Source organism: Apus apus, chromosome 17 (genome assembly GCF_020740795.1).
Source record: "Apus apus isolate bApuApu2 chromosome 17, bApuApu2.pri.cur, whole genome shotgun sequence".
In the NCBI taxonomy this organism is placed as follows: Eukaryota; Metazoa; Chordata; class Aves; order Apodiformes; family Apodidae; genus Apus; species Apus apus.
Window position 1 is genome coordinate 5,421,596 of NC_067298.1, and position 23,949 is coordinate 5,445,544.

General features: G+C 57.1%; 3 protein-coding genes across 5 annotated transcripts; all 3 read left to right on the forward strand.

Moving 5' to 3' along the window:
- The first annotated feature begins 11 nt into the window (after positions 1 to 11).
- On the forward strand, positions 12 to 4,543 carry MRPL38 (mitochondrial ribosomal protein L38). Its single transcript, XM_051634913.1, has 9 exons — positions 12 to 92; positions 298 to 477; positions 1,023 to 1,151; positions 1,227 to 1,435; positions 1,818 to 1,890; positions 2,423 to 2,468; positions 2,741 to 2,899; positions 3,405 to 3,541; positions 3,884 to 4,543. Exons 1-9 carry the CDS (start codon positions 26 to 28, stop codon positions 4,018 to 4,020), a joined length of 1,137 nt encoding a protein of 378 aa, XP_051490873.1. The 5' UTR covers positions 12 to 25; the 3' UTR covers positions 4,021 to 4,543.
- Positions 4,544 to 6,329: 1,786 nt separating this feature from the next.
- On the forward strand, positions 6,330 to 12,053 carry TRIM65 (tripartite motif containing 65). Its single transcript, XM_051634908.1, has 6 exons — positions 6,330 to 6,804; positions 7,286 to 7,381; positions 7,456 to 7,689; positions 8,147 to 8,318; positions 8,642 to 8,722; positions 9,879 to 12,053. The coding sequence occupies exons 1-6, from the start codon at positions 6,376 to 6,378 to the stop codon at positions 10,400 to 10,402; spliced, it is 1,536 nt and encodes a 511-aa protein (XP_051490868.1). The 5' UTR covers positions 6,330 to 6,375; the 3' UTR covers positions 10,403 to 12,053.
- Positions 12,054 to 12,381: 328 nt separating this feature from the next.
- TRIM47 (tripartite motif containing 47) lies at positions 12,382 to 23,836 on the forward strand. 3 transcript variants are annotated; one of them, XM_051634905.1, is made up of 7 exons: positions 12,382 to 13,098; positions 15,082 to 15,177; positions 15,703 to 15,933; positions 16,509 to 16,704; positions 17,382 to 17,450; positions 18,274 to 18,891; positions 23,529 to 23,836. In XM_051634905.1, exons 1-7 carry the CDS (start codon positions 12,382 to 12,384, stop codon positions 23,561 to 23,563), a joined length of 1,962 nt encoding a protein of 653 aa, XP_051490865.1. In that variant the 3' UTR covers positions 23,564 to 23,836. The 3 variants fall into 3 exon arrangements, with proteins under 3 accessions (XP_051490865.1, XP_051490866.1, XP_051490867.1); XM_051634906.1 differs by lacking the exon at positions 23,529 to 23,836 and adding an exon at positions 19,603 to 22,131; XM_051634907.1 differs by lacking the exon at positions 23,529 to 23,836 and having other exon boundaries at positions 18,274 to 22,131.
- Positions 23,837 to 23,949: the final 113 nt, after the last annotated feature.

Consider the following 23,949-nt stretch of genomic DNA (forward strand, 5'->3'; position numbering starts at 1 on the left):
GCTATGGTAACGGGCCCTTCCCAAGATGGCGGCGCCCCTGCTGAGCGCGGCGCGGCGCGGCCTGCGGGCCGGGCGGGCCTTCGGCACGGCCGGTGAGGGGCGGCACGGGCAGCCACGGCGTCCCCGCGGCTGGGAAGTAGGAGCTGGTGGAGGTGGAGGCGGGGGGGAAGCTTTCGGACGCACGGGTTTCCCAAGCGGGGAGTGGTTCCGGCCCGGGAGCTGCGTTCCTGCTCCTCCCGGTCTCTCCCGGCCTCGTTTCGTGCTCTCGGTATAACCGGGCACTCTCTCCGCTTCCAGCTGCGCTCTGCAGGCGGGCAGCCCCGCTGGGGCCGATGCCCAACGAGGATATTGACGCCAGCAACTTGGAAGCGCTGGAAAAATACCGCAGTTTCTCTCGCTACTTCAAGCTGGCAGAGAAGGAGAGCAAGAAACCCCGCTGGTGGAAAACCTACCGGCAGCACACCCGCCCCCCGCCAGGTACCCGCGGAACGGGCAGCGCTGCGTGGGGATTTGCTGCTGAGGGCCGGGGAAGCTGTTGTTGGGGGTCACGGGTCTGTCCCAAAACCTGCTCCTTCAGGAGCCTCTGAGGTGCTTTGGCACCAGGTTGGGCCCTTTCCAGGGGAGAAGTTAGCAGGGCAGAGATGTCTTCAGGGGAAGTGGGTGGTGGTTTTTCTGGAGGAAGGGAGGCTGGGCAGGACCTGTAAAAGACACGGAGCAAAAGTGGTTTCTTGGAACCTCAGTAGTATCAGAGGAAGCAGAGCAGGACCTGGAGCTTTAGACCCACAGCAAAGAATGACTCTAGTTTGGCTGCTGAGCAGAGCTGCTCACCAGCTGGCAAACCTGGGGGGCTGGGTTGTGAGGAGCTGGGGGAGGAGCAGGGAGCCAAAGCATCAGAGAGGAGGCAGAACCGAGTCCCTGGTGCCTCCAGGTTCGTGTCTCTTTCACGGTGCAGGGGTTTGTGTTTGGGTCCTGTGGGTATTCCCTTGTTCTCACATACACAACATCTTCACTCACCCCTGAAGAGCCCAAGACTGACATCAGCCTGCCACGCCACAGGCTGCTGCAGGCAAAGGAGGGGAAGGAGAGAAAACAGATCCTGAAGGAAAACCGTCGGAATGCTGAGATGGAAAGGGCAGCACGACTCCGGACAGGTTGGTGTCCCATCACCTCCCTCCCTGGCCCCACTGCTCCAGGTCTCCTCCTGCAGCATCTCCCTCTCCTTGCAGTGCTGATCCCCCTGGAGGAAGTCAGAGCTGAGTGGGAGAAGAGCAGTGGCCCCTTCCACAAGCAGCGTGTGGCCGAGCACTGCGGGGTGTTCCGAGACTTGTTCAAGGGGGCCACCTTCACCCCCTGGGTCACCCTGAGGGTGCAGTACAGCCAGGAGGACGAGCACCTCGTGCCAGTCTACTATGGGAACATCCTGACTCCATCAGAGGTGTGTGAGGGGAGCTGGGAGCAGCCTCCACCCCCGGGGAGGCCTGTGTGTTGCTGTCAGGTGCTTCTCTCGGGCATTGTCCCTCCTGGGGGGTTCCTTTCACAAGGGTGTTTCCTCCGTGATGAAGGGAACATGTGTCTTGGGTGTGAGAAGGACAGAGCTTTGTAGCAGGGTTGTTGGCTGTCGACAGCCTGGTTTTTATTGACACACTCCAGAGGACTCTGAAGGTGGAGCTGGGTTATGGTGGCCTGGCTGTGCCCAGTCTGTGTTGTATCCTGGCTGTGCCCGTGACAAGTTTCCTGCTCTTTGCCTTGGAAATCATGACCTGGTTATAATGGAACCTGTCTGAGTGATTTTCTTTCTCTTTGCTTTGCTCATTTAGGCTTCCAGGCCCCCTGCAGTGTCATACGAGGCAGATAAAGGCTCCCTCTGGACTTTGTTGCTCACAAATCCAGGTGAGTAGCAAGTTCTTGAAAAATAGGGCATTTAAATGGGGTCGTTTCGCTCTGGTTTTGGTTAGCTGCTGTAGTTCTCCTGTTTCCTAAGCACCTTCTAAGCAGGGATGTGTTACATGTGCAGGAAAGATTGTAGCCTCCCCAGATATTGAGCAGGTGAGAGGTGGGGCAGTGACACAGCAGGATTCGTGGCACAGTGTAAGTGGAAGCAATTCCCTGATTCCCACCTGTTCTTCATCCCTAAATTCCTCTCTCCCTCAGCAATATGCCAGGGACAGAGGTTAGCTGATGCCATTCACCCTGAGAAACCAGGGCACAGTGAAGTGCAGCTGACCAAGAAGTCCTTTTAATCTTGGAAGGACACCCGTAGAGGTCTTGGCTCCTCGGTTTGAGCTCAATAAGAGCGAGTTAGTTTCCTGCAGGGAATGCTGAGAAGTCTCTGTTCACAGGGGCTTTGGATGTTCTCACTTTGAGGTTGACTCAAAGGCCAGGGTGCCACTGAGTCACCTTTCTTTGTCCTGTGTGTTTGCAGATGGACATTTAAGAGAGACAGACTCAGAGTACCTCCACTGGCTGGTGTGAGTATCGCAGCGCGGGCTGAGAATCCCCTCCCTCCCGCTCCCTCGGGAATGGTCGCTGGGACAGTGACACAGGAGTTCAAGGTGTTTCTCCTGGTTGGCATTCACGTCACTGGGTGGGATTTTTCTTCCAGTGGAAACAACCTTTCCTTGTCAAACGGGGTGCAAGTCACATCAAAACGTAGCGCGGAGTGATTTGCAGTCCTGGCTGGGTCTGCTGGTCCAGAGGGAAGTGAATGGATATAAAGCCAAATAAACTTCTCTGTGTGCAGGACAAATATCCCAGGCAATGACATCAGGTCGGGTAAGGAGATCTGCCACTACCTGCCCCCCTTCCCTGCCATGGGCACTGGCTATCATCGCTTCATCTTCCTCCTCTTCAAGCAAGATTGTCCCATCGATTTCAGCCAGGACGTTCGGCCTGTGCCCTGGTAAGTCAGGCTCTCACTGGGCAGGGAATCATGGAATCATGGAATAGTTTGGGTTGGAAGGGACCTTAAAGATCATGTAGTTCCAACCTCCCTGCATGGGCAGGGACACCTCCCACTAGAGCAGGTTGCTCCAAGCCCCAGTTTCATGCTCACTTGGGCAGGCTCTTGTTGCTTGTTATGATGATGTGTTTGTTCCTGCTGCAGGAGAGTGGCTCCTTTTAAACTTCAGGGTTGTTCAGTTGAGTTTGTGTGTCACCTGAAGCCACAAGCCCAGCCCCACAGTCACTGCAGAGCCCTCTTGCTTTAAACCAGGCTGTTAAGGACCTGCTTTTTCCTGCCTGGGGCAGAAACGTTCACAGAGCTGGAGCAGCTGGGAGGTTTCCTTCTGGTGACTTGCTTTTCCACCTCTGTTTTGCAGACTCTGGGGTGGTGTGTGAGGCAGTAGTTGCCTACCAGAGTGCTGCAGGAAAGGAAGCTCACCTCAGCTCTCCTGTCTCCTTCCCAGCCACAGCCTCAAGATGAGAACCTTCAGCACGTTTGACTTCTACAGGAAGCACGAGGACGCCATGACCCCGGCAGGGCTGGCGTTTTTCCAGTGTCAGTGGGACAGCTCTGTCACCTGGGTCTTCCATCAGCTTCTCAGTAAGCCAAGCAGCACAGGGGGATGCTGGAGGGGGCCTGTTTGAGGGCTGGGATGTGACCCTGTGGGTCAGTGGGCGAGCTGTGGGCTTGGTCCTGGTGTTGAGGATCTGTTTGAGCACAGATGGGTACTTACCAAACCTTCCTCCACCAAAGCAGCCGCCGTCTGGGGAAACCACCTGTGACAGGCTGTTTTGTACGAGTGTTTTGAAATAACACCAGGAGAGCCTTCACCAGGGTGTGCTTGACCAGCCCTGGTCCCATTTGCACCTGGGGGCCCGTGCTGGTGGCTGGGAGGGCTGGGGGTTTGGGCCCGTGGTGCTGATGTTCTGCATCCCCCCCCAGACATGAGAGAGCCCGTGTTTGAGTTCGTGCGGCCGCCCGTGTATCACCCTCCACAGCTGAAGTTCCCACGTCACCAGCCTCTGAGGTACCTGGACAGGTACCGGGACACCCAGGAGCCCACCTATGGCATTTACTAGGGGCCTGCCCCCCTCTCCAGCTGCTCTGCAGTGCCAGCTGGGCAGCTGGGGCTGCTGCGTTTCTGCACCCACACAGCTGGGAACTGGCTGCACCGCTGGAGGGAAACAAGGAAGTCTCAGCCCCTCGGATCCCAGTTCCCTTGGGAACAGTGTGCAGCTGGTCACACAGCTGCAGGCACTGCCAACGCCTGTTGTCCCCAGCTGTGTGGTCACAAGGCTACCTGAGGAGGACGTTGATGGATGAAAGGAAATCCAGGCTGAAATCTTGCTACTGATTCCATAGCAGAGCTGATCAGTAAGGGGGGAGTTCCCCAGGAGTGCCCTGATGTGCTTCTTGCAAAGGAATCACGTTCTTGCAAAGGATCATGTTCTTTCTTTTGGCCTTTTTATGGAACAAACAGAGCCAGGCCAGCCTGGACTTCCCCCCCTTACAGCCCTGTGGTTCAGGACTGTGTCAGCTTTTGTTTGTGCAGCCCTCTTAAAGGGATGGATCTGATTAAACACACTCTGAGCGGTGCTGGCAGAGCTGCCTTGTCTTTATTGGGAAGAGCTTGGTATCCCAGCCAGCTGGCACAGAGCTGGGGAGCTCAGCAGGGTGCAGGGGAGAAGAGCAGCCCTTCCCCTGGCTGAGGTCTCTTTCCCCTCTTAGATGTAGGACAGGAAAGGTGTGGCTGCACGCTGTGGTAAACCTATTCAAGGTCAGTGCTGTGGAGCTGGCTTCTCCCAGCAGCTCCATGAGAACATGGACCTCAGTCTCTTTGCCTTCCCTCCCTGCCCAGCACATACCTAGTATGGATAGATGGGACAAAAGCGGATCTGCAGAGGTGCTGGGGTTGGGGCAGAGGCACAGTGGTGGCCTGGCACTCTGCTCTCCTGAACCCAGGTTGTGGAGAGGCTCTGCAGGGCTCTGCATCCCCCTGTTCACGTGCTTAAACCCCCAAACACCACCATGCTCCTGCTGCTGCAGCTGCCTGTTCCCAGCTCCAACTCCCAGTAACTGTCTGAGGTTCTCCCCTTCCTCAGGAAGTAAGAGCCTCCAGCAAACAACTGAGACTGTGCCTCAGGGCCGTTTCCAGCTATGTCTGAGCTCCCTGAACTCTCCTCTGGCCCCAAAGGGGTTTGGGGTCTGGTTTAAGCTGGGGTGACAGCCAGTGATGTGACCACAGTGGGTGCACAGGTGTCCTGTGGTTCCAGGCAGACACATGGGTCTGCCTCTGAGCTTTGAAGGTTTGACCAGAATTTTCAGGCTTCAGCTCAAAGAAATGTTTTGCGAGCTGATTTGCTGGGACATGCAGGGAGTTGTGGCAGATCCCAAGTCACCTCCTGGACCCAGGCGTGGTCTGGGGGGTGGCTCTCAGCCTGCCCATGGTACAGAAACTGCTCTGACCCCCCAGCAGCCCTCTGGTGAGTGCCCTGGCTGTGGCACAGACCCCCTCCCCACTCGTCCTCGCCTGCATGGGTGAAAGCAAAGCCACCAGTGTGGGGAGGAACTGCTGGAACCCGAGCAGTAGCACATCTGCCAGGGTAAGGAGATACGGTTTGGGCTGGAAGCTTGGGAGCTTTTTCTCCTGGAATGGAGCTGTATGAAGCAAGGTGAAGGTACTTGGTGCCTGAGCACTGCAGTCACCCCTGGGCAGAAGACTCCTAAAAAGGGCTGGTTGCCCAGATCACATTCACGGGTGTTGCAAGGAGCTTTGTAGGAAAAGGAGTGGTGGGTGTGCACGGGGGCACGTGCCAACAGCAGGAGCTGTATTTTAAGATGGGAAAAGATGCAAGGGTGGGATGTGCTGCTGGCATGTGTCACAGCCCTTGTCACTGTAGAGGGAGGTGACACGTGGGTGTGGCAGCAGTGGGTGCCCCTCTCTGCTCGTACCCAGGCTGGCAGATGCCATGAGAACTGTAATGAGGTCTCTCCTCTAGGAGTGATGATCATGTTCTGCTTGGGGACCCAGCAGAGGGAAGGATGCCAGGAAATTCACTCAAAGGGCGACAAAAGGAAGGAAATCAAATTATGTGTCATATGTGTAGCTGTGCAAACACATCCATGGAGATGCACATTGCTCTGAGCCTCCTGCATGTGTCTCCTTGTGCAGTCCCTGCACTGTTTATCCTCTCCTGGGCCTCCTGCTGTGCTTTGCTGCCCTCCCTGTCCCCGGGGGGAGCAGCTCTGACCCTCCCCATCGTCTCCCCAGTGCGTGGCAGGGCTGCGGGTGCACCCGCTGGGGAGCTCTTTAACAACACGCCTGGCTCGGAGCCCTGACCCGCCTCTCGGCTCAGCGTCACCGGTTATTTCCTCTGTGCCGCCGAGTTTCTATTTCCCCGCTGTTTATCTCCCCCATCCCCGGCGCAGGCAGGATGGCATCGCCCGTCTCGCAGAAGCTGGAGGAGAAGCTGGTGTGCTCCATCTGCCTGGAGCTCTTCAAGGTGCCCGTCACCTTGCCCTGCGGGCACAACTTCTGCAAGTCCTGCATCAGCGACCACTGGCACAAGCAGGAGCGGGCGCCCAGCGGGGCCGAGCAGGGCTACACCTGCCCCGAGTGCCGCCGGCACTTCCAGCACTGCCCGGAGCTGGAGAAGAACGTCAACCTGTGCAGCGTGGCAGAGCTGGCCCGGGAGGACGAGGTGCGGGTCCTGGCCACCGAGAGGGGCGAGGTGACCCGTGGCGAGCTGTGCCCGCAGCACGGGCAGCCGCGGAAGCTCTGCCGCCGGGATGAGCAGCGCTGCGTCTGCTGCCCCTGCACCCCCCGGCCCTGCCTCCTGGAGCAGGAGCGCTCTAAAAAGCAGGTGGGGACGATGGGGGGCAGGATTGGGCTGGGGGAGCAGGGGGAGCCAGGGCAGGGTGGGCGCGGCGTGACATCCAGCTCTGCTGGCCCCGCCGTCAGAGGGCTGCGACTTCCCTGCGCTGTGTCCTCTGGCGGGGATGAGATGTGTCTGTGTGTGCTGAGCTGTGTCTGGCCTCAGCTGAAGGGGGAGCTGGCACGGGCTCTGGCCCGGGAGGTTCCACCAGTGCCTGGTTGCTCTCTGAGAAACGGGCTGAATCCAGCAGCACCAGGTGAATGGTGCCATGTTTGTGACTCCTGCTTCAGGGGAAACAGCTAAAAAGGGGTGAAAGGCAGCACAGGATTTCACTTCTGAACGACCCTGGATGCAGCCTCTGCCCTTCCCAACCCTTCCCCTTCCCTGCAAGACACTGTTGTGGAGGGCTCTGGGGGCCAGGTGGGCAGCAGCGTGCTGCACTGCAGGGTGTTGATGTCTCCTTTGGCAGGACCTTTTGAAAAAGTCTGTGGAAAAAGCCCAGGAGGAGTCAGAGAGGATTGTGCAGGAGATGCAGGAGCTGGAGGAGCAAACGCGCAGCATCAAGGTAATGCTGTGGCCACCTTCAAGCTGGGTGACTGGGTGAGGCTGTGCTGGCTCTCATGACTCTTCCCCACCCAGGACTCCTCTGAGAGGCTCAAATCGGTGGTTCTGAGCAAGTTCACCCTCCTGAGGAAAGCCCTGGAGGAGAGGCAGTGGCAGACGGTGGCCAGGATCGAGGAAGAGCAGGCAGCAGCTCTGGGGCACGTGGGGGACAACTGGAGCCTCCTGAAGGAACGTCTGGATGTCCTTGGCCAGCACAGGGAGAGGGCTCAGCGCCTGCTGGCCTGTCCTGACCACAGGACCTTCCTCCAGGTACTGTCCTCTCCAGCTGCCAGGCCCCTGCCCTGTCAGTGAGGGCAGAGACGTGGGTGACCCCTTTTCCCCAGGGGGGACGTGTCCTCAGCCCGGCTCAGGGATGGCACAGGGCTGAAGGGAAGAGCTGCTTTTCTGGGGGTTGTTAAAAAGATGGGGGTCAATGCTGGATCGGAGCGGGTGATGCCACTCTGGGGGTCATGGGCAGCATCTTCAACCTCAAGCTGCTCAGCAAGGCTTTTCCATTGCCAGCAAAATACAAGGTCCTGTTCTGCAGCCCCTCTGCTCCCTGCAGCCTCCCACTGTCTCTGGGGCTGTTCCCGGACCCCACAGCTAATGGCAGAGGTTTTGGGGATGCCCCTGTTACTCACTAGGGAGACACGGCACATAGGGATGGGATTCTGAGCTGCCAGTCCTCCCCAGGTTGGTGCATGAGTGTCTGTGCATCCATCCACAGGAGTTCCCCCTGCTACCATTTCCAGGGAGCCTAGAGGTGCTGCTCCCTGTGGAGTTTGATGCAGCTGCTGTGGTTGAGCCCATCACTGAGATCCTCACTGACATCTCCAGGCTCCTGCTGGAGTATCTGCCTGGCTCTGTGGCCCACAAAGCCCCCGACCCCACTGGCCAAGGTAACAGTTCTCCTTGCAGGGCCACCCCGAAGGGCTCCAAGTCACCCTAAACCACAGCCTAGCTCATGTCACCATGCTGGGGCCACGGCTGCTGGGCACAGGGGCTTGGGATGGAGATGCACATCTACTGTTCAGAAAATGGGTATCAGTGGGGTGGGGTGGGCTTCCCTGTGGCCCCCACCTTGCTGGCAATGCCAAGCCACAGTGGCATACATCCACTCCCAGGCCTGGATACGATGGACTTGCTCCTCCTCCCATCAAAACCAGGAAGGAACAAGTTTTTGGGTGGCATCTCTCAAAATGCCTGTCTCTGTCCTCCACAGGCCCGGTGCAGCCCAAGGAGCCAACGCTGAAGGTGGTGACCCCTCTTCCCAAGTGCCAGCTCCGAGCTGAGCTTCTGAAAGGTGAGGAGCACATGGGGGTCTGGAGGTACAGGACCCCACTGGGGTCCCCAGCAGGCAGAGGCTTCACCAAGCCAGGCCCTTCCCTGGGAGGAGAGTGGTTGTGGCTGCAGAGACCAGGGGCTCCTTCCCTGGCTCCTCCAGTTCCTCTCCCTAAATGCAGAGAAGGGCACTGCAGGACTGGGGGACTCTGTGTGGCTGGGAAAGGGCTTGTTAGGGGGTTTAGCAGCTTTCCCATGGGAACTGGGGCTGCCAGTGCCCAGCACTGAGTCAGTCACTGCCCTGGATCTTGCCCTGTCTCCATCCCCTCATCACTCATCTTGGGCATCTCATCCAGGCAGGAGTGATGTGGCTGTTCCCAAGGACCCATAATTCAGCCCTTTGTGTTCCCTCAGGCAAGGAGGCAACATCAGTACCCACGGGGATGTGTCATGGGCTGCTCCAGCTGCCCTGCATGGCACCAATTCAGAGCCCTGCCTGCACAGCCCTGCCTGCAGTCACTGCTCTCTGTCCAGGAATATGGCCCCAGCACTCCCAGCTGCAGCCTCTCAGGTCCCCTTCCCTCCCTGGGCCCACCCCACTCCAATTCCTTAGGGATTTCCCATCTCCTCCCTGATGGGATGAGGGCTGGATAATCTGTAGGGCATGTTGGTCGGGTCACTTTTGCCAGGGAGGCAATTGGTGCTTGTAAGACCTGTAAAGATTCCTGCCATCAGGCCCCATAAAATGTTCTCAGGGTTATTAATAGTAAAAAAAAAATTAAAATAATATTTATGAGCAGCAGGCATGAGCCCCTCCCTCTGCCTAATCTCATGGTTTTTGCTCTTGAAATCGAGCAGATCTCTTCCAAAATGGCCACGGAGCTGCTGCTGTTTGCTGGCTGTGAGCTGGGCTGGGCAAGGCCAGCGTGAAGCATCACGTCTCGGTGCCTCCCCGGCTGTTTCTGGGTTATCGTGGCTCCTTCTAGCGGGCGGGTGGGCAGGTATCACACCTCACCCTGCTCCCCTCCCCCTCCAAACACGCTACAGCTAGTTCCCTTCCACTTTGGGAGCCAGCCCTTTCGCAGCTTCAACCGCATCCCCACGGGGGGAGCTCCCACCCAAGGGAGGTGGTGATGACGATGCGATTCAACCCCATCCCTGCCCGTTGCTCTTCCCAGACCACCGCAACCTGACCTTCGATCCCCAGACGGCCAACAAGTACCTGGAGCTCTCAAAAGGCAACCGGAAAGCCAAGCACGGCCCCAGCGCCGTCTGCGGGCTGCAGGAGCAGGGACCCCGCTTCCAGCCCTGGCAGGTGCTGTGCGCGCAGAGCTACGACCGCGGCCAGCACTACTGGGAGGTGAAGGTCTCCAGCCACTCCGTCATCCTGGGGGTCACCTACCGTGGTCTCCCCTGGGAGCAGCAGCAGGGCCACAAGTTCAACATCGGGCTGGACGGGGGTTCGTGGGGGCTGCAGGTGCGGGAGGATTGTTACCTGGCCTGGCACAAGGGCCGGGCGGAGAAAATCCAGGAGAGGTTCTATAAGGACTTGGGGGTCAGCCTGGATTACAGCAGGGGGCTCCTCTCCTTCTACGGGCTCGGGGAGAGGACGCAGCTCATCCACTCCTTTCACAGCGTCTTCACCAAGCCTCTCTACCCCGTCTTTTGGCTGTGTGAGGGGCGGGTGGTGATGCTGTGCTAGAGGACTGGGCTGGAGCCACCGGGCTGCTCTGTTAGCCAGGCTGGCAAGCTCCAGGCTGGTGCTGTAGCCAACCTGTCAGGGGGTGAGGGGGACCCTGATGCAGAGACGGGAGCGGGGTGCAGTGTTTTAACAGGAGCTGATGAGGACAGAGATGCAAATGAACCCACGCTGATTTGATACCTGCAAATACCAGGCTGGTGACTCACGGTAGGGCAGGGGAAGGGGCACCCAGACAAGGCTGTGCCCTTGTGGTGGGGGTGAAGCCCCTGGTCACTGTGCATGGGGACATGTGCAGGTGCCTGTCCCTGCAGATGTGGGTGAAGGAGGGGGACAGGGAGGCTGCAAGAATTAGGTTTTTCCTCTTTCTTCCACCCTGGACAAACCTTCCAAGCCTGGGGAAGATTTGAGGGGGTGCTGCAGAACAATGCAGAGGGAGCTCTGTGCTCCCCCAGCCTCGTGTGCAGGCAGGTCCTGCTCCCCTCACTCCTCCTGGTCCCCTCCTGCTGTGGCAGACATTCTTTCTGGGGTTGCCATGCTGCAGTTGGTCTTTGTGCAAAGCTGCTTTTCCCAATAAAGCCCTGTTTTCCTACTGGTTCGACTTTGGTGAGAGCCATGGGACCCAGTGGCACTGTGAGGGTGAGCTGGGTGCCCCTGCAGGGCCCTATCCTGCCCCTCCATGTTCCTGGGGGGGGGGGGGTTTGGCATTGAGAGCCAGCCCTGTGTAGTAACTGGCTGGGGGCAGAACTATAAGGTGCTTTATTTACAGCTGCTGTGATAAGGAAACCTGGTTTCCTGCGGCTCTGCTCCAAGGTTCATCTGGCACAGAAGAAAATCTGAAGTTTTGATTGAAGCTTTTCCAAGGCTGAGGCAACAAGTCTGGCATCTCCTGCCACCCCCCTCAGGGACTCTGGTGAGGACTAATGGGCGAAACTGGGCACTGGGTTCAAAGGTGCTGGGAACGTGCAGGCACACAGGGAATTAATCGCATCAGCTTGTTTCCTCTGGGGAAAAAAGGCTTCAAAGCATTAATCTGCTTCCTTGGGGGCAGATGCATTTTGTCCTGCTGTGTTTCCTCCTTTGCTTCACACCTCTCTGCTCCTCCTGGCCCTGTCCTTGGGTGGGACCTTGGGCCAGCATGGACCTGGGAATGTATCCAAGCTGAAAAATCATCAGTGTACCCTCCACAGGAGGTGCTCAGAGATCCTGTGTTTACCAGGCAGATCCTTGGACTGAAAGCATGTTGGTGTCCCACCAGCACCATCCCTGCCTGGTGCCTGCTGGCTCCTGCTGAGCCCTGGACTGAGCCAGGACGTGGACATTGTGGCCCTTTTTGGCCCTGGAAATGGCTGACATAGGGTCACTGGCCCAAGGGATGGCAGGAAAGCACCTGCACCCGTGTCCTGCGGGGAGCTCAGGACACTTCATGTAGCCCTGGGGTGGGAAACAGCTCCTTGGGTGGCAACAGGTTCTGGGGCAGCACATCCTGGGGGGCAGCAGATGCCTGTGGGGGCAGTAGACTCCTGGGAGAGGGATGGGAATGGGCTGGCAGCAGCTTCCCTTGCCAGGAGATTTTGGGGGTGTGCAGCAGCTACCCCTGGGAGCAGCAGACTCCCGGGGAGGGTCCAGATTCCAGTGGGGCCGATCCTTTAGGAGGGAGCAGACCCTGGGTGGGAGGCAGGTATCCCAGAAGGCGGCAGACGCCGGTGAGAGGGATCAGATGCCCGGTGGCATCCCCGAGCAGATCCCAGAGGTGAAACCCTCTAGGAAGGACAAGCTACTGGGGACCCGGTCGGGGAGGGTGCGGGGGATCAGACCCCCGGGGAGGCAGCAGAGCTGGGGGGCACAGAGCCCCGGGGGGCAGCGGCAGCTCTGGGCTTCGTTGGGGCGGAGCGGGCGGGCGGGGCGAGGTGTCCGCCCGCCCCCCGGAGGGGCTGGGGCCGGGACTGGGGCCGGGACCGGCCTGGTTGGGGCGTTCAGGCATGGAGACCGCGCCCGGGAACGCTCCGTCGTCCTCCGTCGCGGCGTTAGGGCTGGCGCTGGCGGTTCCGGGGTTGCCCGACGGTCCTTTCGGCTGCCCCATCTGCCTCGACCTGCTGAAGGACCCGGTGACGGTCCCGTGCGGGCACAACTTCTGCCAGGGCTGCCTGGGGGCACTTCGCCAGCGACAGGGCCCCCCCGACGGCAGCGGCGGGGCGGGCGGGGCTGTTCGCTGCCCGCTCTGCCAGGAGCCCGTCCCCGCGACACTGCGGCTCCGCAAGAACCGAGCCCTGTGCGAGGTGCTGCCGCTGCTGGCAGCCGCCACCGCCGATTTGTCCCCTCCATCCCCACCCGCCGGATCCCCCATGGCTCCGGGAGCCGAGAAAGAGGAGGAGGACGCGGCGGGGGAGGAAGGAGCGGTGGTGCTGTGCGATGTCTGCCTGGTGGGCTCGAGGGCGGCGGCGGCGCGGTCCTGCCTGGTCTGCCTGGCCTCCTTCTGCGAGGCCCACCTGGAACCCCATCGCCGCTCCCCCGCCTTCCGCGCCCACCGCCTGGTAGCCCCTCTGCGGCGGCTGGAGGAGAGGCTCTGCCTCCACCACCTCCTGCCCCCCGACGGCTTCTGCCGCACCGACCAAACCTGCGTCTGCTCCCGCTGCCGCGCCCACGAGCATCGCGCCCACGACGTGGTGTCTCTGGAGCAGGAGCGAGAGCACAAGGAGGTGCGTGGGGTGAGGGTGCGGGGGGGCGGGAGGTGGAGGGGAGGGGGGTCCCCACGCAGGGATCGCCCCAGCGGGTGGGCGCTGTGGTGGGTGGGGATGGATGGGGAGCGGTAGGAGGATGCTGCACCCGTATCCCCACGTGGGAACTAACTCTGATAGGGGGGTGTCCTCGTGAGGTGCAGTCCCGGTGGGATATCCTGGGTGGAGAGGGATGGATGGGGAGGGTGCTGCAACTGTATCCCCAACTGGGACCTAACCCTGGCGTGGGGGTCTCCGTATGGGGTGCAGTCCCAGTGGGATATCCTGGGTGGGGGGAGGTGAGGAGGTGAGCACCCCTGTGAAGGGTCCACGCAGCCCCCACATCCCACGGGGAACCCAATCCCCAGGTGGGGCTGTGCAGGTGCAGCCCGCTGCGGGGTGGGTGCTGCAGCCCTGTCCCCACGGGGAACCCCACCTCAGCCTGGAGGGACCGGGCTTCTGTGCCACCCTGTGGGGTGGGGACATGACAGCCCGTCCCAGGGCAGGCACGGGGGGGGTGGGGGGCAGAGCCCTTGGGGTTTGGTTCCACTGTGGGGCCAAGCTTCCATTTCCCGTAGGACGGGGTGGGGTGAGGTTGTCTGGGACACCCCAGCCCGGCCACCCCCGCAGTCACGGGGCCCCCGGCTGCTCCGGCTCGTTCCCACAGCTCCATCAAGGCGGGTTTTCTCGTCGTGCTGGCAGCCTGCCCAGCCCTGCTCCCGCTCCTCCCTCCCGCCCTTTGTGTCCTGGTCTTCTGGCAGCAGGGGGTTAGGGTTGTTGTGTTTTTTTTTTGGTTTGTGGGTTGTTTTTTTTTTTTTTTTCCACCGCTCCCATTCCCAGATTCGGTTGAGTCATCTCCCAGATTCACACCCACCGAGTCTCCCCAGGAGCCAGAGCTCCGAGCCTGGCTCGGTGCTGCCTTCCTGACCACTGCTGCCTTGAGTGTGTGGGGCCTCTGCAGGGCTGCAGGCAGATGGGAGCCTGTGAGGCTCACGGCATGGGGGCATCCCCAGGGTGGCATGGGGCATCTGGGGACCTTTTGGGGGGGATTTGCTTTCTCTGTTGCAGACACTCTGGCAGGGAGCAGAGCGGCAGCCCCTGGCCAGCTCCCACTGCCTCACGGGCTCTTGGGGCTGCAGGAAAACCTTTTGCCAGAGTTATCGTCATCAGGTTCCTTAAAATAGAAAGTGTGTGTTAATTCCAGCCCCCCGGGAGCTGTCAGGCCTCAGCAGGCACTGCTCAGTGTCACCTGGACAGCTTCTGGGGCCTCTCTCTGCCACCGCCCTTGCACTGTGGGGTCAGAAGGATGGACTGGGAAAGCTCCTGTCCCCTCTGGCCGTGCACAAACGCTGCAGGGGGCTGAGCTGCCCTGCTCGGGGAGCCCAGCACCCTCCTGGCTCCCGAGGGACCTGTCCTCCTGATGGGCCATGGCTGGAGCTAACAATAGCGTGTCAGGAAGCACCGTGTTCAGATGGTGCTTCCTTTGCAGCCACTCAGCACCCCGTGCTCCTGAGCTGGATTGTTTTGCTCCTGACATGAAATGTCCAGGAGGCTCCACACAGCATTTCTGGAGTGCTCTGGGTCTGCCTTTAGGCTTCCCCATCCATCCCAGCCGGATTGTTCCCAGCCCTTAGAGCACGTGGCTTAGCTGAGCTTGCTGCAATCACTGCCCAGTGGTTTTGCTTTCAAATTCCTGTTTTCTTTGGTTTATACTGGGACCATGGTAGACAGCATGGAGCTGGGCATGGCCCTTTGCAGCCCAGCTGCTCCTTTCATTTTCCAGTTGAGTGAGGAGGAATGTTGGAGTGGAGGAAAACAGGAAAACAACTGGCCATTCCCCTTGCACCCTTACCTTGAAGCCTGGGCAGAGAGGGGACTGTGGGATGAAATTAGGCAAAGGTCCCCCATGTCTTCCTGCTGCTGGGATCAGGGGCAGAGCTCAGTGTTTGTCCCTTGTGTCCACAGGCCCAACAAGCCAAATTCCTCAGCGATGTGGAGAATGAGCTGGAGGAGCTGTCAGTCACCATTGCTCAGGCCAAGAAGATAGTGGAGCTCATTAAGGTGAACTCTACAATGGCTTAATTGTGTTCGTGCAGCACTGCTGGGCTGGGGGGTGGAGGCAAAGGGGCTGTGAGTTTTTGGGGTGTGTGGGGTGTAGAGGTGGTGCTCACAGGGGAGCAAGCACTCTGTAAAACAGGGATGACCCTGGCAGGGATCCCTGGGGATCGTTGTTTCTCATCTCTGCTAACCCTCTTGGCATCTATGGTTGCTTTTGTTTGCAACCTGGAGGGAGGGAGGAACGGGGCAAGGACAGTGCTGGGCCACCCACTGGCTCTTGCACCTTCTCTCCTCAGGTCATGGGGATTTTTGTCCCCTATCATGTCACCACCTGGGGACACAAGACATGGTAGAGCAGCCATGCCCCAACCTGGGTTGTAAAGTGCTCCAAGCTCTTGGCTGAAGGGGGTTATGGGGTGTCGGGGGGGGCATGCAGAGCTGAGAACTGGGTGCTGGGCTGGGGCCCCGGGTGCTCTCCCACACCCCCTCCTGCAGGAGGTGACCCTGACCCCTCTCTCCTGTGCTCAGGGCGCTGCCACGAAGGAGAGGGAAAGAATCAAGAAGCTCTTTGCAGAAGCCTCCGAGGTGCTGACGACCTTCCAGAAGGAGGTGGCAGGTTTCATTGAGGACAGGGAGCGCTCCATGCTGGGGGAGGCCGAGGCTGATCTCCACTGGAAGGAGGAGAGACGAGCCAAGCTGGCCCAGTGCAAGCAAAACCTGGAGAACGTCCCCAGCACCGACACCATCTACTTCCTCCAGGTGCCTGGGTGGGATGGGGCGAGGAGAGGGCACTGATCATGTTGATTTTTGGGGTTTGTTCTGTTTCATGTGGAGCTGGGTGGGTGCCAGGAGCCATGGGATGGCAGAGTTTTATTCCTCTTTGCACAGTCCTCTCCCTTCCTTGCTCCTGGGCAGCCAAAACTTTCTCCTCCATCACCCCCACCTCCATCCTGGCTGTGACTCTGGAGAAGCTGTTGTGTTGCTCAGGCTGGGCACCTTGGTGCAGGGGGCAGAGAGCAAGAGGTTGGGGTGCCCCACTGCCCCCATCCAGCATCACCCCCTTGCCAGCAGCCCAGCAAAAGTAGAGCTTTTTGGGAGGAGATGCTGCTCCATGGGAGGGGGGCATGGTCTGGGTCCAGGTTTGAAAGGGAGCAAAGGGAAGGCGCCAGGGACACGTGGCCAGGAGAGCTCACTCCTCCCTTCTGCAGGGCTGTCCTTGAGCCAAGTCCTGCGAGCTGCCAGTTCCCAAATCCTCTGGGGCAGGGAGGGGTTGCAGAACAAGAGACAACTTCGGCTTGTTTGAAACCTCCTGAAACTCTGTCTTTTTGGCTCAGGAATTTCAGGCCTTAAAAGTAGCCATGGAAGAAAACCTCTCCCCGACTCTGAGCTTCCAGAACGAGCTGAACTTCACCAAATGTGCCCAAGCCGTGGGTGCCGTGAAAGATGTGCTGTCCGCTGCCTGCAAAAAACAGTGGGACCACTTGCAGGGGAAAGGAGTTGATGGGCTGAATTACCAGGAGATGGAGAAAGGTTTGTGTTGACCCAGCCCCCGTGCCCGGAGGTCACCCCATCGCCTTCCATCCACCCCACGTAGGTGGGAGATGCCTGCAGGTTTGGTGGCTCCTGCAAGTGCTGGCCCCTCTCCCACCAGCCCTGGAAGCTGCCCGGCACGGTTGTGCTGCACGTTGCACAATCCCTGTCTGGGCTTACGCCTTCTCCTTGAGGTTTTATGAATTTTTCCACAGAGACCGGAGGCTGGAGAGGCAACAAACAGCCTGGGAGTTAGGCAGGGCCCTGTGGGAGGGGGCAAGGGGCCAAAGTGGCCTCCCGTGAAAGGAGACTCTCTTCCCAGGATAGATGATGCTCTTCACAGGGCAGGCCCTGGTCTCCCAAACCTGCCGGGCTTAGAAAGCCACGCAGCAGCTTCTCTCCCGTGCTCCCTCGTTTCTGTCTCCTCTCTCACTTTCTTGGATACCTATGGGAATTGCAGCCAGTTCCTTGCCCATTGCCCTGGGCTGGCAAAGGTGACATCTGTCCTTTCCTGTCTCCCAGCTGGCAGGGATGTGCAGGGGGAGCTGGGGATGCCGGCTGGGGCTCGGGGGGCAGCTGGGTGCTACCAGGCTGTGGGGTGGGGGTGGCTCCAGTGACACCCTGCTTTGTGGCCTTTCTTTGCTGATGACAAAACCCTTCTGTCCCCGTCTCTGCAGCCGAGTCCCAGTTTCCAGACAAGTCAAACAATCCCGCCTGCCTGGAGAGCCGCGACTACTTCCTGAAATGTAAGCGAGGGCTTTTTGCTTTGACAGTTGTTGCTAAGGTCCCTCTTCCCTTTCCTCTGCCCCAGCTCCTTCCCCTGGGCCCTGCTCCCCAGCCCGTGGCTGGCAGGAGCGCGGCCGCCACCGCAGGAAATATTGCTCAGCTCACAGGGAAGCCTCCTGGCTTTCCTGACAGCAAGTCAGAAGCTGTTTAGGTGGTGGTGGCTTTTTTGCCCTTGTCTGTGGTTCTGCCAGACCAGCTGCCGGGGGGTTAGGGGGGGGCTGCAGGCATTCCCTGTCATTTCTGCTGCTTTCCAGCCCCTGATGAATTGGATGCTCCCGTAAATTAGATCAGAGTTTGTGCATCTGCCTCGTTTGCCTGACGAGGGTCAGGTTCAGTGGCAGCAAAGTACAGGGATAATTGGAATAATTCAGGGGCTGGAGATGCTGAGCCTGGAGGGTGCAGGGCTGGGTTTGGGCTCCAACACCCCACATGTCCCCCCCCCAGGATGTGGGGTCGCCTACTGAGGTGTCCACAGGGGACAAGATCTGCCAGGTGGATTCTTTGATGTTTGGTGTCATGGTTGAGCTCACTGAGCAGCCTCTCTGCTCTCTCTCTGCCTGGTAACCTGTGTTCCCTGCTTGTATGGAACGTCACCACTTTCAGCCCCTCATCCTCTTCAGCTGAAACTGGCCATGGGTTTTTAAAAGCGCAGGGATGGAGTGATGGTGGAAACCAGACAGGATCGTGCTAATCACTAAAGGCTGGAGCAGGGGATCAGAGCAGGGAGGGCTGGGGAGATTCCCTCCTCTTTCCCTCCTCATGTCTCCTTCTTGCCCCACACAGTTGCCTTTATCATCGACCTGGACAGTGACACGGCTGACAAGTTCATCCAGCTGTTTGGCACCAAAGGGGCCAAGCGGGTTCTGTGCCCCATCCCCTACCCAGAGAGCCCAACCCGGTTTATCAACTGCGAGCAGGTGCTGGGGGTCAACCTCATGAACCGGGGCAACTACTACTGGGAGGTGGAGCTCATTGATGGTTGGGTCAGCATCGGCGTCATCGCTGAGGACTTTGACCCCCAGGAGTCCTACAACTGCGGGCGCCTGGGGCGGAACGAGAGGTCCTGCTGCCTGCAGTGGAACGGACAGAACTACGTGGCCTGGTTTGGTGGGCTTCAGTCTGTCATCCAGCAGCCATTTTTCCAAACAATCGGGGTCTTCTTGGAATATTCAGAGAAGGCCCTGACCTTCTATGGAGTCAAAGACTCTAAGATGACCTGCCTGCAGCAGCTGAAGTTTTCTCCTTGTAGCAGGGGTATGACTGACCCGTTCCAGTACAAGATCAACCACCGCTTTGCCTCTCTTTTCTTGTGCAAGCTAAAACCAGCCTTCTTCCTGGAGAGTGTGGATGCCCACCTGCAGATCGGGCCGCTGAAGAGGGATTGTGTCTCAGTGCTCAAGCGTAGGTAACTGGGAAGCAGGAGCACGGGAAGACCCAAAGGGTCTCTCCTGCCATGTCTTGCTGCCATCACAGCTTCTCCTTGGTAGTGTTGTATTTCTCTGTGGCAGCCCTCCCTCCTTGCTCTGTGCTGTTGGTGGCCCAGGGGTGGATGAAGCTGTCTGGTGGGCAGAGCTGGGAGCCAGGAGGGAGCTGGATCCCAGGGCCAGCTCTGCTGCTGGGCTGCTGAGCCAGCTTGGGCAAGTCTCTGTGCTGCTCCCTGCCCCTCCGTTCCCTTTCTGGGCAGCAAGGACAGCGACACAGCCTTTCTTGGTAAAGCACATTGCTCAGGAGAAGTGCCATGTAGATTTGAAGCTGTGTCTTGGTCAGCTGCCAGGCTGCCCAGTCTTTTCTCCTGCAGATCTGCTCATACTCCCCTGGTAACTTGCACAGATGGTTCACTTCGTGCCTTAGCTCGGTCTCTGTGTCTCTGCTGCTGCCTTTTTAAGCTCTGGCTCATCCACACCTTCTGTGTGCTCCTTCTGAAGGGCCTTTGAAGTAGCAAACCCAGCACAGACCAGGCAAACCCTCAAAGCAATGTGGTCACTTCCCCAGTGCCCACATCACCGTTGTGCCTTGGTGTGGGTGAGCAGGGTGCTCTGGAGAGATGGGATGCAGAGGAGCCCTGCTGGATGCAGGAGGGATGCTGGGGTGACACAGTACTTCTCCCTGCAGGACTGGCTTCCCATTAGTGCTGCCAACATGAAACGAGGCTCTTTGCCCTCCCTCTTGCTGGTATTTTGAACTCTGGTCTGTGGCCAGGCTCCTTTGGGACAAGCTGTGGTCCCACATGTGCTGGAGGCCCATGGCCACAGGGCTGTTCCCCACCACAGCCAAAAATCCCAGCTGGGAGAAGGAGAAACCTCCTGCTGAGAAGCAGCAGCACCATTCCTGCCTTGAGATGGTGAAGCAAAGCAGCATGAAACACTTCTGAGGATGTGTTTTTAGGAAATATGTTCCTCAGCAATTGCTTAGAGAGGCTTTACAGCCAAATTTTCCCCTGCATTTTTGGTGGCCTTAGTATTTTAGGAGATTTTAGTACTGTTAAACTCCCAACTCTTAAAGTACCCTGAGCTCACCTGAGCTGTAAATGTACACCCTAGGTTAGAGAGTTTAGGTGACAAAGAGGTGCCATGAATATGTCCCAGGGCAAATTTAGGGATAGCTGTGAGTGCATCGATAAAAGGTGCTGCATCAGTCAGCTGCTAAATGACCCTCTGGCCTCTGGCAATAGGTAACAATTAACAAAAACTACTCTCAAGCAAGTCCCCTCCAGGAAAGGTGGAAACTTCAGGCTGAGAGCCAAAAATGCCAGTGTCCTAAGGGAGCTTTCTAGCAGGGAAATAGAGAATTACTGCCTGTATGGGCAGCACAGTGCAGCCCCTGTCTCAGCACAGCCCCTGTCTCAGTGCAGCTCCTGTCTCAGTGCAGCCTGCCTTTCCACAAGTTTATTTTTCCTGGGATTAGTTTGCTACCTAGCTCCCAAAGCTTGCTTTACAGAATCATGATGCTGTGTCATAGATACCTGGAGAGAAAATATATTGGGTTGGGCTCTTGGCTGGTGTGAATGAGTCAGTGCTGACGCATCGACGGGGATGGAAAATGGCCTGTTTAGCTAAATATATGAAATATATATATATATATTCCCCAAAGGATAAGCTGGAAATCATATTCAGGGGGAGCCAAGGGGGAAAAAAAAAAAGTGAATAAAAAGGCAGCCACAAAGCAGAAAGGTTTAAAGTTAAAGCCACGTTTACTGTAACTCCTTTGCTGGTGCTGCCAGTTCCCTCTGGGAGAGGTGCTGGACCCCAGCAACCAGCCATGGTGGGCTCTCTTTGGATGGGTTGAAGGGTCCGAATGCAGCCACCCCCTCCCCAAGGAAGGGTGGGTGAGTTGGTCTGGGAGGGGGACACCTTGGATTTGCCTGCATATCCCTCCTTTTCCTCCTCCTCTGCATGCGGCGACTCCTAGAACACCGCTCGTGGTGGGAAAAGGAGAGGAAAAGCTGCCAGGGTGAAAGCTTCAGATGAAATCTTGGCCTTTCCCAGCCAGCGGGAGTGCTGCCCGGACTTCTGTCCAGATGGGAATTCACTCCCTGCGTCCTGAGCTCCTACCTCAAAACCTCTTTGTTCCGCCCGCGCGGCTCAGCCCCTGCCCGGCCCAGCACGAGGTGCCAGCGGCGACACGGCACAGGCCTGACGGCTGCCGTGGTGGCACCAGAGATGATGGTGGTGCCAGCAGAAATGCCTGGCCAGAGAAGGGGAGGAGAGACAGGCAGCAGCTCGTCCCAAGAGGAAGAGGAAGGCAGCCGTGCTCTCTGCAGGAAGAGGTCTCGCACGCCGGCTGGGCTCTGTCGGAGCCAGAAATCCCCTTTCTTCAGGCCAAGCTCCCACCCTTCTCAGCGAGGAGTTTTGCCAGAGTCAATAGAGCAGATCTGGGCCTTTGCCCCGTTCCGTTTGGCCGTGGGCGGGTTGATGGCTCTGTGGGGAAACTTGTGCTGGAGCCCCTCATCCCTCCCTCCTCCTCCGTGTTGCCCAACGCACGGACGCAAAGCTCGGAACCCCTGCGGGGTTTGGGAGGGTTCAGCAGGATCTTGCAGCTTTCCCTTTCCATCCTGTAAGCACCCGGGAGTCTGGTATTTGGCCTTTGGTGCTGGTTGGGTTTTTGCTTACCTCACCTCTGCCCTAGAGCTGGGATGCTGATCCACAGCTTCATGGCAGGTTTTGAAGGCTCCCGTGGATCCCACGCCATGGGGAAGTCCTTTCCCAGCCCGCTCCTTCCTGCTGCTTGCATTTTATCCTGTCTGGAGGCTCCATGAATCCTCATGGTTTAGGGCATAAAGCAAATTCTGACCCTCCTGGGTCGCTGGACCAGAGTTTGCTCTGTGTCCCAAATGATTTGGAGTGTGAACTGGAATGATTAGGATAATGTGCGCTGTGCCAGCTCTGGATCGCTGGTTTTGCTGCTGCTGAAGGGCTAAATGTGGTGAGTTTAGATGGCTAGATAGCACTTGGCAATTTAAACAGCCTTTTCCTGTTCCCTCGAGTTATTTCTGCTGTCACAGAGTGTTCCTCTTTTTAATTAGGATTTAAAAAATATAGTTACTGTAGAGTTATTTTACGGTGTGTGAAGAAACTGTAACAGAATAATATAATTATGTTAGAGACTATGATTATTTGCCATTAAATAATATACAGACATTGCTCTGGGTTGTCTTTCCTTTAAATACCAGACTGTTAGAGCTGTCCCATTATCTCGTGTTTATTTTTCTGTGTCCTGTCCATCTGATTTTATCTCCCAAGTGTGTCAAAGTGGATTGAGCCAAATACACGTTTTTATTGCTCGACTGCAAAAAGTGGAAGAATCCTAAAATCCAATAACAATACTGTCACTCTTGGGCAATTCAAGACCATGAATTGTCTCAGTTCTCATTTCTGCCTCTGTTCTCAGCTTAGAAATAGCACAGATGAATAGATGAGGCACTTTTTCCTCAGTGCTTTCAATCTTTACAGTCTAAATTTCCAAGATTTTCTATGTGATGAGGAGGTCTAGAGCTTCCCACACACACTGGCACTCACACCAGCACCTTTTCAAAATGAAGGCTGCATTTTTTAAATACCAAATGTTGGCTGGAGCTTGAAGAAAGCCATTCTTTGGTGAGTGTTAGTTCATGCAAGGTGACAATGCTTCAGCTGGGCACTTCCCTGGAAGCCAAAGGGATGTTTGCTACTGACTTTAATAGGAGAAGAATCAGGACTGTTTGTTAGAACCATTTCTTAAAAGGGAAACTTACAGCTTATTGAAAAAGCGGATATGAGAAGCACAAACTCGCTCTTTTCTTGCCAAGAATCGTACAGATTATGTCACTGCATTTATTTAGATCTGGTTTCCATTATGTAGCTTTTCTGCTTTTCCCCCCCACACCCCATCTGGTTCTCAAGCACTCAGGGCTGGGCTGAAAATGCTGCAAGGTAAAACTCAAATCCATGCAAAATACATAAATTGGAGTTAAAAAAAAATATTATTTACGGTAATATCTGCTCTTAATATATTATTTGTATATTATTGATACACAGGTTTCACTTATTGCTATGACCAGCCCTTCAAAGCAGTTGATTCATTTTGCAAGGCTCCTGTTTTTAAGAAAATGATGCAATCATTAATTTTTTTTAAGTGTTTCTCCTTCTGGCTTACCTGGAGACAGGAGGTTTTACCCTTACTGCAGCTCTCTGAGTGCTGCAGGTGTTTTCCTGTTCCTGGATTCCAGACAGACAGACAGACAGACACAGGGTCCTGCCTTGTTTCTAGGGTGACTGTTTAGTCCTTCCAGTTGAACACTCCCCAGTATAAAGGGGTAATTTTAGGATGTGATTGGTTCCAGCACGGAACAGCCAATATTGGGCTCAAAAATCCAAGTGTGTGGAAGCACGAAATACGCATCAAACACGAAATAAGGAATTGCTGGGAGCTGTTTCAGGGGCTAAGCCTCATTTTCCGTCACGTAGGTGGAATGGTTTTTATTCTGCTCTACCAAACAGCTGAATCCCACCCGTACCACTGCCTGGAGGTCCGATTTTTGTCTCCATTTCATGTCATTCCAGGCTTTTCCCTGGGAGAACCTGCCAAATGGTGTTAAAAAGCTCTGGTGGGCACGGGGGGTGTGAACAGCAGAACTGGATGCAAAACTGGATGCAAAACTGGATGCAAAACTGGACGGCCTCCTGGGGAAAATGTTCTCGGCAGCTCATGAGTCGGCCAGGAAATGTCTTCAGGATAAAAAAAACCAAACAAAGCAAAACAAAAACCGCAGGAAAAGGCAACATTTTAAAACAAAACGTTGATCTGAACCAGCAAGCGCTGCCGTGCCCGGAGGGCGTTAAAAAATAATACCAAGAAATAAATAAAAAGAACCCCCACACACACCTGCTAAAAACCCGCCCCTGCTGCCAAGATCAGGCGGTCTCTACATAACTGAAATAATTTTATGATATGTGGCCAGCGGGATCTGCGAAGGGAGGGATG

Coding starts and splice junctions, on each gene's coding strand:
- TRIM65 (XM_051634908.1), top strand. CDS start 6,376: ATGGCATCGCCCGTCTCGCAGAAGCTGGAGGAGAAGCTGGTGTGCTCC. Junction 6,805..7,285: donor AGGAGCGCTCTAAAAAGCAG/GTGGGGACGATG, acceptor CTCCTTTGGCAG/GACCTTTTGAAAAAGTCTGT. Junction 7,382..7,455: donor AGCAAACGCGCAGCATCAAG/GTAATGCTGTGG, acceptor TTCCCCACCCAG/GACTCCTCTGAGAGGCTCAA.
- MRPL38 (XM_051634913.1), top strand. CDS start 26: ATGGCGGCGCCCCTGCTGAGCGCGGCGCGGCGCGGCCTGCGGGCCGGG. Junction 1,436..1,817: donor ACATCCTGACTCCATCAGAG/GTGTGTGAGGGG, acceptor TTGCTCATTTAG/GCTTCCAGGCCCCCTGCAGT. Junction 3,542..3,883: donor GGTCTTCCATCAGCTTCTCA/GTAAGCCAAGCA, acceptor ATCCCCCCCCAG/ACATGAGAGAGCCCGTGTTT.
- TRIM47 (XM_051634905.1), top strand. CDS start 12,382: ATGGAGACCGCGCCCGGGAACGCTCCGTCGTCCTCCGTCGCGGCGTTA. Junction 13,099..15,081: donor AGGAGCGAGAGCACAAGGAG/GTGCGTGGGGTG, acceptor TTGTGTCCACAG/GCCCAACAAGCCAAATTCCT. Junction 17,451..18,273: donor CCGCGACTACTTCCTGAAAT/GTAAGCGAGGGC, acceptor TGCCCCACACAG/TTGCCTTTATCATCGACCTG.